Consider the following 14642-nt stretch of genomic DNA (forward strand, 5'->3'; position numbering starts at 1 on the left):
ATCTGCAAAAGCACTATAAGCATAAAGAATTTATATTTATTTTTATGTTTATACATATACAATTAACATTACACTAAAATTAATTAACATTACACTAAAATTAGGTCAACTATGGCATACCTTGATGATTTTTTTCATTTACAAAGAGTTAAACTAAAAGGACTTCATTACAAGATTAAGGAAACACTTCATAAACTTGAAAAATTTTTTAAATTTTCAAAATACATTATTGTACAACATCAATGTGTTTCATGAGGAAAAAAAAAAGATAAACCTAAAAGTTACAGAAACCTATGGAAAATTAAAAAATAACTTGCAAATATAGGTGGAATATCCTATAAAACCAGAGAAACTGTCTATAGCAAATTAGGCAACAGGAAGAAAATAAAACCATTTTTATGAAGTATAGAAAATTCTGTCACTGTTTGTATTTATAAAATGCTATAAAAGCTCTATAGACACAGTGTTTTCTCAAAAAATATATACACTTATGCATATTTTAAATATTACAAAAACAATCTAACGGTTGCCTTTATGGTTTTAAATGAAGTACAAAAAAATTATTGTCAATATACAAAATTAATAAATAAATTATTAAACTGCTAGCAGCTATATTAAGAGCAATAAAAAATAGAATACTTAATGTATACTTTAATCACTAGCAAAATCAGCTTCCCTTTAGGCAAATATTGCTGAAGTCATAATTCTTTCCTGATTTCTTTTTAAAGACATTTCAGAAACATTAAAACAAAAAAGAGAAGCTTAGACTGAAGGAAATTGGACAGGGTATCAAGAAACAGAGGTCTGATTCCTGGTTCACGAAATTATTCTGTGTGGCTCCAGGCAAGTCATTTACAACTCTCAATTCCTTAGCTCATTTCCTAGTGATGGAGTGAAAACTAAGAATGTCTCTAAGGAGCCTTCCTTAGTTCTGGGAAGCAAACACTTTGTTTAAAATGAATACTGTTACCTGAGCCTATTATGATCATAAAACATCTTTAAGAGAGGAAACAGAAGACTCATCTCTAAGAGCTATAAATAAGAAACAAAAATGGCAAAAAGAATATACCTTTAGGTTTTGGGGTCTTGTGAATTTGTTGAGAAGTGCAGTCTGAATGAGCTCCCACCGGCTCCCTGCAGTTCGCTCACCATTCTTTTAGGAAAAAAAATAACAAGATCAAACAATTCCAAGTTATTTTGCATTACAGAATCAGAAGTCAAGCAAGTTAAGTACCAAAACATGTTTCAGGGACTAAAATAATCTTCACTTTTTCTTACCTCATCTTCTACAGGGTACAAATTTTGTTCAGAACAAGGCATTTTAACATGCTTATTATCCCACAAATCTTTATAATGTGTTGGAAAAGGTTTGGGAAGTTCTCCTGCTCCTAAAAGATCTACCTGAAATAGAGGGTAAATAGGAAAAATTTAAGAGCATAAACTCTAAGCACTTCTTCTATAAAATAATCCACAGAAAGAAGCTAAAGTAAATGCATTGTAAATACATAGACCGGTTCCCAGGCAAGAAACCTCAAAAGTTCTCTTCAGCTGTTGTCACTCCTCTCCTCTTATCAGCTTCCAAGAGACCATGTTCTGTATCTCCATTCCATCTAGGTGCTAAGCCCTCATCATTCTTTGCCTGAATTGCTGCCTAAAGCCTCCACACTCTCTCCCTAAATCCAAGTGTCCCAGACACACTCATTCCTCCATAAAACCCTTATCCCCACTTTGGAATAACATTATCTTTTGAAAGTTTTCCCAGTTTTCTAATTCATTTTAGATAAGTCAGCAGATGCATAATTTTTTTAAACAGAGCAAATTCAAGTGCATGTCTATATATATGCCTATGTACATACCAATATCTCTTCTCTTTTTAATACCAGAAATACCAATTACCTCCTCCTCACATTTTTTTTTAATCTGGTTAAACCTTTATTCTCACCTTTATAGCTGGACTCAATTTTAATTTTTCATTACAAAATCTTTAGAAACTCTTTAAAAGGCTGTTCATTTCCTCATTTTATTAGATCATAGTCATGCTAGGAAAAAGTAGAAGAAAAGATAGTTCCAGCTATAGTCTGGATCTGGAGTGTCCCCCTAGTGGCCCAGGTACTAAATGCTTATTCCAAGCCCACGCTATTTGCAAGTAATGGAAGGAACCATTTCCAAGTGAAAGGAAGTTAAGTCCCTCGGGGGACTGTCCTTGAATAGGATTTTGGAATCCTGGCCTCTTCCCTCTTACCTTCTGCTTCCAGGAAGCATAAGGTGAACAGACCCTCTACCATGTACTCCCACTTTAACATACCATGCCACCAAAGGCCCATAGTGCAATGGGGCCAAGTGACCACAGACCAAAACTTCTAAAACTATGACCAAAATAAACCTTTCCTTGTTATAAGTTGATCAACCAACATAATTCTCAAAAAAGGAACAGCTTATAGAAAGGAAGACTGTCAAACAAGCAGCTTCATAAAAACATATGCAATTTAAGAGAAATAAATTTGTAAGCCATCGACATAGGTGATCATTAAAGCCACAAGGGTAGATGAGACCACCCAGGAAGAAAAGGACATATGAAAATGCCCAGAGGAACTCTAATAGCACTGACTGGTCATATATAGAAGATAAAACAAGAAGTAACCTAAGAACTGGCTAAGAAGGTAGAAAGAACACTGGGATTACACCGTGTCATAGAAGCTTAAGGATGAGAATATTCCAGGAAGCAGAAAAAAGGTCTACAGTCAAATGTGACTGAGTTATTAATTTTTCTGAAAGTACTTTTCACCCTCATAAGGTACCAATGGTGATTTTGTCTAGTTTTTTCCCCTCATTTGAGGAAACAGAATAGGTACTACTTCAGCTTTAAACAAAAGAAAACATATATATAGATATATATATTGTGAATGTTCATACTCATGCACAAAAGTGTATGTTTATAGATATTTAAGCACAAGTATTACATCCTTGCAATTTCAAACTACCATATATCTAAAGCTAATTAGCTTCATCAAATTCTGTAACTATTAACATATGCCACTTTAGAAATGTAACTAAGAACTATGTATTAAAGAACTAAGTTTTTTTGTTTTTGTCCTTTTTCTTGGGCGGGGGGGGGATTGGCTTATTTCACTTAGCATGATACTCTCCAGCAAAAATGGTTTTAACAACAACAACGAAAAAAAACAAAAAACAGATGCAATGACAATCGCAAGTAAGGGACAGACAAGTCACAACAGGAATTCAGAAGGGACACAGTGACTTCCAGTTTGAGGGTTATTCTGCCTCATTCTATTAACCATTGTTCTTGATAATATTCCACACTTCCTTGATTTTCCATTAAAAAACTATTTTGTATATATGTATAACATATGCTCATATAATATGTACATTGCCATATTCAGAATAATGAATCTAGAAGAAAACACAAATTTTAAGCTCTGGCAATAGGACTAAGAGATACCAGATCTTTACACAGTAATTTTCAACAAAGCAAACTTAATGTCATATACACTTTTTGGGGGGTGGTAGTCCCTGTGAAATCTACAAAGACTGACTAAAAATCAGATGAATATTTAAAACTATTCAATGAGAGATAGAAACCTTCTAAAACTGGATTATTTGTAATGGTTACAGAATTCACTAACTAAATATCACCAAACTGCACATTTAAAATGAGTCAAATTCATATACCTCATTAAATTTTTTAAAAACCCACAGAAAGTATGAAAGAAGTTAAGTAGGAGCTAGGGTAAGCAGCGAATAACAGATACAGGGTTTCTGTTTGGAAAATGAAAAAATTCTGGAAATAGGCAGTAGTGATGGTTGCGTGACACTGTAAATGTACTTGATGTCACTGAATTGTACACTTAAAAATGGTTAAAATGCTAAGTTTTATGTTATGTATGTCTTACCATAATTTTTACAAAAGTGAGATTGGCTTTAGAGATGTTAAGTTTGGTACCTGTGAGGCAGTGATAGACATGTATAGAAGAGCCTAAACCTTATGAGGACAAAACTGGAGAATGTACTCAACTATGTACAATTTTGAATTCTGGGGTCTAACCTAGTAACTAAAATGTAGTGTTAATAAATATTGACAACTGAATTTAAAAAGAAAAGAAAAAAAGAACTTTCATAAAAACCCTGAAAATTTCAATTTCATCATTAAAAATTCAAATTCATCATTAACTGACTATTCATGATTCATCTGGCTGATTTGTGAAGTGCCCTATTATTAAGTAAGCTACATTCATCTCTTCATTCTGTAGACTTCTCAGTATTTCATATTTGCAAAAAAAGAGAACTTTCTATGCCTTGGTCTGTTTTATATTAATAAATATCACAATAAATCAGAACTTCCAGTCCTCTCTCCTCGTGGGTAAGAGGTGATACTCACCCGAATAGTTACAGTGTGATTGGCAGATGGCCTCAAGAGAGGTAGCCGGATTCCACACTGAGGCATCCTTCTCATCTCTTCAATAGGAGTTCCAAGCCACTTCTTATCTGGAGAAAGGTGAGGTGGAACGTATTTAAGGATCTTCCTTTCTGTTCTCTGATGTTTGACTTCACACTGTTCTTTTCTAGGGTCAAGACAAACGTATGCAGCCACAAATTATTTATTGTTCCCCTGAATACAAAAGTATAAAATTTTACCCAGAATGTTATTGTTTAAAGTGCATTAACCTTGCTATAGCACTTCAGTTTGTTTTACACTCACAAGGCAACAGAAAACCTTATAAAGCTTATATTAAAATTCCTTCCTCAGACAGATAAATCATCTTCTAAAAACAGAAATGAGCCATGGTTCATAGTATTAGCCACTTCTCATCTTTACACAGTAATTTTCAACAAAGCGAACTTAATGTCATATGCTAGAAAACTGAGATCATATAAAATCATTGGGCAGATTTTAAAATTCAATATGGAATAGTGACAAAAATATAACCTTTATAATCAGACATGCATGGAATTAAATCCCACTACCACCACCCAGATTACATGATTTCAGTGACTTTTCTAATGCAAATCAGGTTTCTCATTTATAAAACGAGTACAATAATTTCTGCCTGTCAGAACATTAGAGAAAGTATAATATATAATGGCCTAGAAAAATGGCTAACAGTCACCACTATCAATCTAATATTTTCATGTTCTAATAATTCCCATATATTCCATAAAGAAATTCATGAAAATAAAAATCTGACTGCCAACATTATATCTTATTTTCTATTTCTTGCCATTTTAAAATTTAGAGTCTAGGATTAAATTTAGCATGAATATTTAATAAGAAACACAACCATTACTTTATTCTACTATAAATCCTGACTTTGTTAAACTCCCTTATGAAATTTTAAAACATATACTATTAGAAAGATGCTCCTTATGGGGAAAAAGAATTACCTTCTATCTTCTGCTTTAGGCATTCTCATAAAATGATCAGTGATTTTAGAATCCTTTTTTCCATGCTGTTTGGAATTTTTGCATTCTACCTTAAGGCTAGAAGTATTTCCAGGTGACCTGGTATTTAAATCACTCATCCCAGTGCGATTCTCTCTTCCTTCAAATTGAAAATGTAATCTAATTTCACCTCCCTTATTAGAGTGCCGTTTCCTAAGTTCACTGTCAGCTTCTCTTGCTTGGAACCTTGAAGGTTTATTTGTTGTTTGGGAGGAACTACCATCTTCTTGTTCATCAAAACCTGGACTTGTCTCTTCATCTGCTTCTGAGTCTTGACAACTATTTTTGGAATTATCCACATCCATCGGTGACTCCGGTTCGCTCTCCTTCTCAAATGGAGAATTTCCTAGGCTACTTTCTTTTCTACTCAACTTGCTGTCATTTTGGGGTCCAGTTCCAACATCTTCAGAGCCGACATCTGACAATGGGCTTTCTGGTACCACATCTATCTCCTCCTGCTGACAACCTGCAGAGTCTTCTACAGGACGGCAAGTCTTGCTACATTTCTGGTGGTTTCTGGCATCTCTGGCCTGCTCATCTTCTAAAGTCTGTTTTGCATTTGCAAGCTTTGCAGGTGTCAGAAATTGTTGATTATCTCTATCTTCTTCACTATCTGTGTCACTGTGATCATCAGTTTGGGGTGACTGATTGATGTTAGCATTACTATACTGCTCTGGTACCAGAGTCACTGTTGAAGGTTCACTTCCCAAAAGCTGCTCTGTGTGTTTCCCTTCATTTTGCCACTTAACCAGAGTTGCAGTCTGATGTTGGTTCAAATATTGAGTGCTTTTTTCAATGGGTGATTTATCATGACTTAGCTGAGAAACATTTTCTAATTTTTCCACATTATGTTGGTAAAAGTTATCTTTCTGTACAGAACTCATCATGGATTCTATCCTTGTATTGTTATTTTCTTTACTACGCAAACTACAAGAGAATAGAAAGAACTAAATTGAATTTATGATACAAAAAGTTTCCTAACCAACCACATCCCTACAATGTCATATCCATAAGTATATTTGTGAATACATGAACACACAGCATGTTCTTTCATTACTGTTTGTACATGTGCCTATAATTCCCTTCCCCAGCTGTGTGCCTGACAAACACCTATCCTTTCTTCAAATCATAAACTTCACTCACCTTCTTATGTAGTCGTCCCTCAAGGCTTAAGCATAAAGCTGATTCTTTTTTTCTTTCTTCTCTATATTAACCACCACTCATATCTTTTCTTGCTCATACATTTACTGTGGCATTTCTCACATGAGTCAGCATTATGTGTTTTTGTGTCTGTAACTACCATTACAAAATAAGTATTTTAAAGGAAGGGACTAAGGGCTGGGGTTGTAGCTCAGTGGTAGAGCACTTGCCTCACATATGTGAAACACTGGGTTCAATTCTCAGCACCGCAAATAAATAAATGAATAAAATAAAGGTCCATCAACAACTAAAAAATTTTTTAAATAAATAAAGTAAGGGACTATTCCTTTTTCGGGTTCTATTGTAGGTGAATAAAAAATGAGAAAGCACAGAAATAAGAGAAAATATGAAGCAACATAAAACCCCACACTATATAATTCATTTCTCCATATAAGCATGTCTCTATACCTTTCTGATTCAGCTGTCTTGATTCCTTGAGTGTCCATCCAACTGGTAATAGTCTTTTGTTTGAAAACTTTAAGAAAGAAAAAAAAACAGTACAAAATTAATGTACAGCCATACCTTCCTTCAAATAGAAAATATATACAGCCTATTATATTTATAAAACATATATTTTTAAAAATATACATATGGCATTTTTTTAGGTTCTATGAGCTAAACAAAGATCTTCTTTCACCCTCAAGTATTAAGAGAGAAGTTATGGACAAACATACTAATATTAACGGCAAAGGATAGAAAGTGACTGGCCCCAAAAAGAGTTGGTATGGCTCAATGTGTAAGAATACAGGCTCTGGAATCAGAAAATCTGGATTCAGATGCTGGTTCTCCCACTGTTTTCCTGTGCGATCTTGTGAGGGACAATTTCTCTTTGTCTCAAATTCCTTAGCTATAAAACATACCAGCAGTGTTTTTCATGGTGTTAATGTGAGGTTTAAATAAACTAATAATAATCTATGTAAAGCGTATAGGTGCCACTCAGTATATGCCCAGTAAACGTTAGTTCTAAATTATCATTTTTATTATTAATACTTCTTTTGGTACTAGGGATTGAACATAGAGTGTTTTAACACTGAGCCACATCTTCAGTCCTCTTTATTTTTTATTTGGAGACAGAGATTCACTAAGGTTGCTAAGGCTGGCCTTGAATTTGCAATCCTCCTGTCTGTCTCCAAGTAGTTGAAATTATAGGTGTATACCATCATGCCTGGCAATTATCTTTATTATTTAAAATGGTTTTAATTAAGAAGGTATTTCCAGGAAAAAGACCACAGCAAGAAATAGGAGTAAGTGGGATAATTGTTAAGATCTTTGGAAAGAGCTAATACTTAAATTCTGCCTTTAAGAAAAAACATGAATTCACAAAAAGTAAAAAATCATAAGCAAAGGCACCAATGGCAGAAAAAAAAGAAAACAACACACAATAGAGTCGAAAAGTCAGCTAAGACAGTATCACCGAAGACCATACTCACAAAGAGAAGTATAAGAAAGTGCTATAAGTCATACTGTGATTCCAAAATTCAAATCTAGGAAGCTCACAGCCAGCCTGAAGGACAAATACGCAGGCAAAAAGGCAGAGCCTACTGACAAAAAACAGTGAGAAAGCTCCTGGTGTAGGTTAGTAGTTCTCAAATCAGGAGGCTAGCAATAAATGGATCCAAGGGCCACATCCTACTAAACCTACTGAATCAGAATCTGTATATGAGTATGATGGAGGCTGAGGGGAATCTGTAATTGTTTCAAAAAGTGATTTTGATGACCAACTAGACTGAAGAATTACTGGCCAAGGAGCAAAACAAATCTCAGTAAGAGTGGTAAAATGTAGGACAATCATTACAGACTTCATAATGTGAGAGAAATTAAATGTGGCACTAAGCTCTAAGCTTGAAAGGATTGAAAGATTGTGACAGCATTAAGTAGAAATGTGGATTATAAAAGAATTGAGATTGGGGGGAAATATGATTAAGTCAATTCTGCACATACTAAATTTGAGGTACCAAGGAGATAACTTGATAGAAATGACCAGAAGTCAATAGCTATTGATCAGATCAAGTACAAGAGATGCAATATAAATCAAAACAAGTAATATTCTATATAATCATTAGAAATAAGTGCTTTCAAAATTTAACATACTATACATGGATTAAATGTATATAACATTTTAGTATAAAAAATAAAACATGAAGTATTCTCAACCACTTTCTAAACTGCACCTTAAATCAGACTCTTTCTTATTTTCATACATCTTCTCAAACACCATATAATATGAGCAAAACAGATGCAGGCTCAAATAACAAATATCACTGTTTATCACTGAGATAATGGCATAAGTTAAATACATTTGAGACTTAGGAAAAAATTCAAATTCAAGTATTCTAATGTCATACAATTTATACCTGCCATGAAAGTATCTGAGTACCATATATTATACTTCCTACAAAATACTAATAGTTCAACTAGTAAAAATCATTATTTTTTAGTTTTATCATAAAAAGTAATTATATGCAGTTAATATTTCTTGTTAAATACCACTACTTCAGTGATTTTATTTTGAATTTCTGCAGCATATTAAGCTTCAAAGAAAAAATTAATTTTAGTAAGCAGAGAGTTAAGAGGATGATCCAGCCAGGCCCATTGGTACATGCCTTTTATCCCAGCAACTCAGGAGGCTAAAGCAGGAGGATTGCAAGTTCAAGGCCAGCCTCAGCAACTTAGTGAGATGCTCCCAAAAATAAATAAATAAAAAATAAAAAGGACTGGGATGTAGCTCGGTGGTAGAGCATCCGAGTTCGACCCTCAGTCCAAAAAAAGGAATCGTTTGATTCTGAGACTTTTTCTACAGTTCTATCTTTTCTATTGAATTTCACTTTACAGGTTAAGCATCCCTGATCTGAAAATCCAAAATGCTCTGAAATCTGAAACTTTCTGAGCATCAAGCACTGATTTTAGAGAATTTTAGATTTTGGATTTTGGATTAGGGGTGCTCAATCGCTAACATCTACACAAACATTTTCAAATCTGAAAAACTCAAATCTGAACACTCCTGGTCCCAAGCATTTCAGATAAGGGACACTCAACCTGTACCAAACACAGCAAGTACAGTTCAGAAAATCCTCAAATTGCAAACCAGCAATGTACAAAGCATTCATTTTTGAGTCAGGTTAGGATTTAAAACACTTTTTTTTCCATAAATGTTACAGTTAAATATAAGGACTCATTAGCTAGGCTCCTCCACTACACATGGAGCTCAGCACTGTACTGATAAGTCCATAGAACCTAAAGACTGCAAACTTTATTTCATGAAAAACCATGAGTTGTATACCAATGAAGTTGAGAAAGAGAGCTAGGGCTCTCTCCTGTAGCCCTAACAAGGAGAATGTGTTCTCTCTCTAGCTAGGGCTTCTGATTATGATTCCTGAAGTCTGAGAAAAGGATGAAGAAGGAAAGGCAAGAGATGAGGAATCAATATTTCTTGTTAACATTCCCCAGTCCTTGTTTGATATCCAGAGAAAGGGCTTCCCTACTTCTCTTTCCAATACCACCACTTTTGGCTTCCAGAGGTTTCTTTTCCAACATATCACAAGACTGTTTCAGAGCTCTCTCTCTCTTACTTCTGAAGTAAATATAAAATGATGATTCCCCAAATTCTGGGAAATTTCTTTCATTTAACTAGAAACAATCACAGCAACAAAAATAAATAAGGAGAAGGTACATAATGTAAAATCAATCCTGGACTGAGACCTTTGTTCAGTCACTAGCATCACCTATGCCAAGTTTTTTTCAGCTTCAAATTGAATTAACAACAACTACTTCCAAGGGTCATGTGAATCATTAAGATTACAAAAATGAGAGAAAATATTAAATGTCCAGCCTCACAACACAGATACGCAAGAAATATATTTATTCTTAACACTTCTATTCAATCTTTTTTTTTAACTGAGATCACTAGTTCTCCAACTTTATTATGAATTTGCACCATTCACATTTACTCTCATCAGTAACATCAATCAGTAACAAGTGTATTTCAATGACATTATTCAATAAGCACCTATAGATAGAAGCAAAAGGTACAAAATGCACTAAAATTCAGCTGCATTTCAAAGGAACACCCCACTTCCACAAAGTTTCCCATAGCAATGCAAGTACATAAATCACCCCCCAGAATGTGAACAGCAAGCTAACTTCTCTGCCTAAATACAGATTATCTGATTTCAATCAATATAAGACATATCCAGGAAGAAAAATAATACTAAATATTAATTTTTCTACTCCACCTACTCCTTCTAGTATAAATAACTATGTACCAACTTCCTAAAAGAACCCTAAAATCCAAATGAAATAAACTTAGAATTTCAACAATCTGTTAATTGGTGTTCTGTATATAGAAAACATCACACATGTGAAGAATTAATATGATTCTTCTTCTATAAAAACTCAAGATCCAAATAATAAAAAATGACTGCCCTGGAGGATCAAAGTCAGCCTCAACAACTAGAGACGCACTAAGCAACTCGGTGAGACCCTGTTTCTAAATAAAATATAACAAAGGGCTGGGGATGTGGCTCAGTGGTCAAGTGCCCCTGAGTTCAATCCCTAGTACAAAAAAACAAATTAAAAAAATGCATATATGAATGACTGCCCTAACTCCTACTAACAACTAACTCCTCTTTACCATGCAAATAAAGTTGACAGGACCACAAATTACCCAGTCACACAAGTCAAATATATTACCTGTTGTTCATCATCAGTTCTCCCTCCTCCATACCAAGTTCTCTGAAATCTACATGCTGAATTTTAAGTGCAACCCTTCCTTATATTCCTTAAATATATTACTCATCAGGTGACTGTTATGTGTCTCCAACAACTTGTCTCCCTATTTACAGTCTTGACTTTCTCTAATCCAGTGTTTTATAAACTACAAAAAAGTAGCATATTTTAATGAAATACAAGAATGCATCATAAATAGTGAGGGTATTATTTTATGAAAAATTTGTTTTCAGTTATAAATACAGCAAAAGTACCAGGTTATATGTATATTACTGTGTGCCAAATAATTTTATACTGTGTGGGTTGTAGTAAAAAAAAGTCCAAAAGCCATTGTTTATATCACCTTTTCTAAAATATTAACAAAATGTCATTTTTCTGCTTAAAAGCTTATTCACAGACTCCCATTAACCACAGAATCAAGTTTAAATTCCTTAACATGGTACTCAAGTTTGAGTACTCAACAATCTCACCTGACAATGCTGTTATCCTTTAGTGTGTGCTGTTTCCTTTGCCTACATATTTTCTCTCCCCTTCATTTATATAATCCTGCTCATCCTTCAAGACTTAAATCTGCTCCCCATTGCCTCCAAGTCCTAAGACACCCAAGTATACAGAAAACTGTCTGACCTTTGCCCAGCCTCTTAAAACTGTTGACTACTGCATTCTTTTTGAAACACTCTCTTCTTTGCATGACACTACACAAGCTTGGTTTTCCTCCTACTTCTGTGACCATTTTGTTTTTCAGTCTTCCCTTAAAATGTTGGTGTTCCTAAGTGTTCTGTCCTTATTCACCTTTATATTTTCTATATATTTAAATGATATCTAAACTATTCACATAAGCTTCCATAGCCCTCTTTATTCCAAGAACTCTCAATTTCTCCACCACACATGTACTACTTCTGAGGAATATAAGTATCCCATTCTCTCCTGAATTCATCTACTTCTCCTTCTTTGCCGCCCATATCCAAGTGTAAGGCTAAAATATCTCCCCCTAGAACACCTTAACTCTCTGGGCCTCCACTTGTGTTTCCGACCATTTTTTGTTTTCCACATCAACTATAGGGACCGTTCAACAAACAATTCTAATCAAAGTACCTCGCCCCAGTGAAAATTCTGTAATAGCTCCTCATTGTCATTAAACTTCAAAATCTTTAGTAGTGTTTACTACATCCCAGTATGATCTGATTTTCTCCAACTTGCTGCACCCCTTCTCTCACTACTCTCCCATTAACTCTCCACACTAGTTGCACTCCTGAAACACCTCCTTATTACCTCTTCATCTAGGAAACTGTATACAATTGTTAGTCCTCAAAGTAAGCATAGTGTCTTCCGGAGGATTGTTTTTGAGCCCATAAACTAGGTTAAGTACACCTGCCTTCTACCAAAACAATCTGTCCCTCACATATTAAAACATTCACTACCTTTTGTTATATGTATTATCTTGTCTATTGTCTATCTCTCCTGACAGATTTTAGGGTATGAAAGCAGAGAACAAGTTCCTTGTGTTCAACACTATGCCAGAGACAAGCACAACAGTAGCTAAGACTAGGGACTGGGGTTATAGCTCAGTGGTAGAGAGCTTGCCTAGCATGATGTTAGGCACGAGGTTGATCCTCAGCATCACATAAAAATAAATAAATAAAATGAAGATACTGTGTCCATCAACAACTAAAAAAATATTTTTAAAAAAGTAACTGAAATTTAAAAAAAATTCAGTAGATGCTAAATTCTTATTCAAGGATTTTAAACTATTGAGTAAAAATTACATTTTTACATTATAAGCTTTTTTTTTTTTTTTTTTTAGCAATTACAGACATCTGAAAAGATGTGGCTGCATATAAGGACCTAGTGAAAAAACAAGTTAAAGCCAGTAATAATTCATTTAGCTAGTGAATCATAATGCCATAGAAACAACTATAAAATTAAGCTGTTTATTCTTGAGTTTTTTCCTCTCCTTGAAGAGAAGCAAAAAAACAGAAAATTAACTTTACAAAATAAATATTACAGCTTTTTGCATTTACAGAATTAGTTGCTGTTTAAAATAAATATAACTATCAGGGCCATATCAAAGTGTGTAATTGACTTATTTTCTATATATTTGTTGTGTTATTAACTTTTGAATTATACTTGCCTTTCTAAACCCATACATTCCAACAAGATACTCTGTCGCCAATTAAAATTCTGCATTGTTTTATACATTTTTGGTAGCAAATGAGAGCAACTCAATTTGGACTTGCTAAGGAAATTGGAAAGTTAATTATCAATATATAAGTACATAAATAAAGCTGAGCCACAGGATCAACTAGGGGAAAAAAAGTAACTGAGACTAAAAAATCTGGATCCTGGGTTCCAGAATCCGAAGGAGGGAAGTTGCAACAGCTTTTTTTTTTTTTTTTTCCATCTACAGGCTGAAGCGTCCTACTGCTACACAACTAGATGCCAATAAAGGCAATTTCTCCATCAAATCTGAGAAAAGAAAACGGGGTCTCCGGCCATTTTCCGCCCTGTAACTGTCCATCAAGATTTCTCACAACATCAAGCGGATCCGGGAAAAATGCGGCCCCCGCCTCCTCCACTGGTGGCATTGGTAGTTGAGCAAGCGAAGCTCGGAGTGATGCATATAAAACCAGGTTAGAGTGACAGGAGCCCCGGGTCCTCGGACTCAAAACAGAGAAGGTTTGGATCGAGGCGAAGGACAAAAGATTTTTATTTCCCCACGTACCAAGCGAGGTGGCGCCGCCTCTGTGCGGTCCCGCCCGCCCAGGGACGCAGCCTGGAGAGGACGGTGGGACCCTGAACTGTACAGGAGCGTCCTTGGGGTCGAGGACGCGCCTTTGCCTGCCGGGGAAGCTCCGGGAATCCAAGGCAGCCGGTGGAGAAGTTGTAGCGGCGCCCCAGCGGGGTCGCTTGGTGCAGGGCTCACAGCCGGGGCCCGCACTCATGCTTGGGACCCACAGCGCACAGTCCCCGGGCCGGCCCGGGAGGAGACCTCATTCACTAACCCTGAGAGGGACGGACTGCGCCTCCTTCTCAGCGCCTCCCCGCACCATTCCCTCTCTGCCGCAGCCTGCTTCTGTAGTTGCTGGTTCGCCGGCGTTAGAGTCAAGCCCTATTGCAGAAGCTTGCCTTCCTTCTTTCCGCAGGTATCTCAGCCTCAGATCGCGCTGCTTGGATTCCGACTTCGTTCACTTTCCCACCACCGGAAGTCTGCCGTCAGGTGCCCCCGATTTCCGGGGTGTACACAGCCGTAAAACGGAAGT

At 35.6% G+C, this 14642-nt stretch overlaps 1 protein-coding gene across 4 annotated transcripts in view; it reads right to left on the bottom strand.

The window, feature by feature from the left end:
- Parg (poly(ADP-ribose) glycohydrolase) overlaps nucleotides 1–14606 on the bottom strand; it is a 114287-nt gene extending 99681 nt beyond the window's left edge. The window contains exons 1-6 of one of the 4 annotated variants that reach the window (XM_046446728.2): nucleotides 14385–14606; nucleotides 7066–7132; nucleotides 5401–6384; nucleotides 4397–4580; nucleotides 1279–1401; nucleotides 1070–1153 (exon numbers count right to left, since the gene is read on the bottom strand). In XM_046446728.2, coding sequence (XP_046302684.1) covers nucleotides 1070–1153; nucleotides 1279–1401; nucleotides 4397–4580; nucleotides 5401–6384; nucleotides 7066–7103 — 1413 coding nt within the window. In that variant the 5' untranslated portion in view covers nucleotides 7104–7132; nucleotides 14385–14606. Of the gene's footprint in view, nucleotides 1–1069; nucleotides 1154–1278; nucleotides 1402–4396; nucleotides 4581–5400; nucleotides 6385–7065; nucleotides 7133–11852; nucleotides 12273–14104 lie in introns of those variants that run through there. The other 3 variants (XM_046446726.2, XM_046446729.2, XM_046446727.2) reach the window with 3 other exon arrangements.
- Nucleotides 14607–14642: the final 36 nt, after the last annotated feature.

Source organism: Marmota monax, unplaced genomic scaffold (assembly GCF_021218885.2).
Source record: "Marmota monax isolate L192 unplaced genomic scaffold, Marmota_monax_Labrador192_F-V1.1 WCK01_AAM20220418_F8-fsc00207, whole genome shotgun sequence".
Classification (NCBI taxonomy): domain Eukaryota; kingdom Metazoa; phylum Chordata; class Mammalia; order Rodentia; family Sciuridae; genus Marmota; species Marmota monax.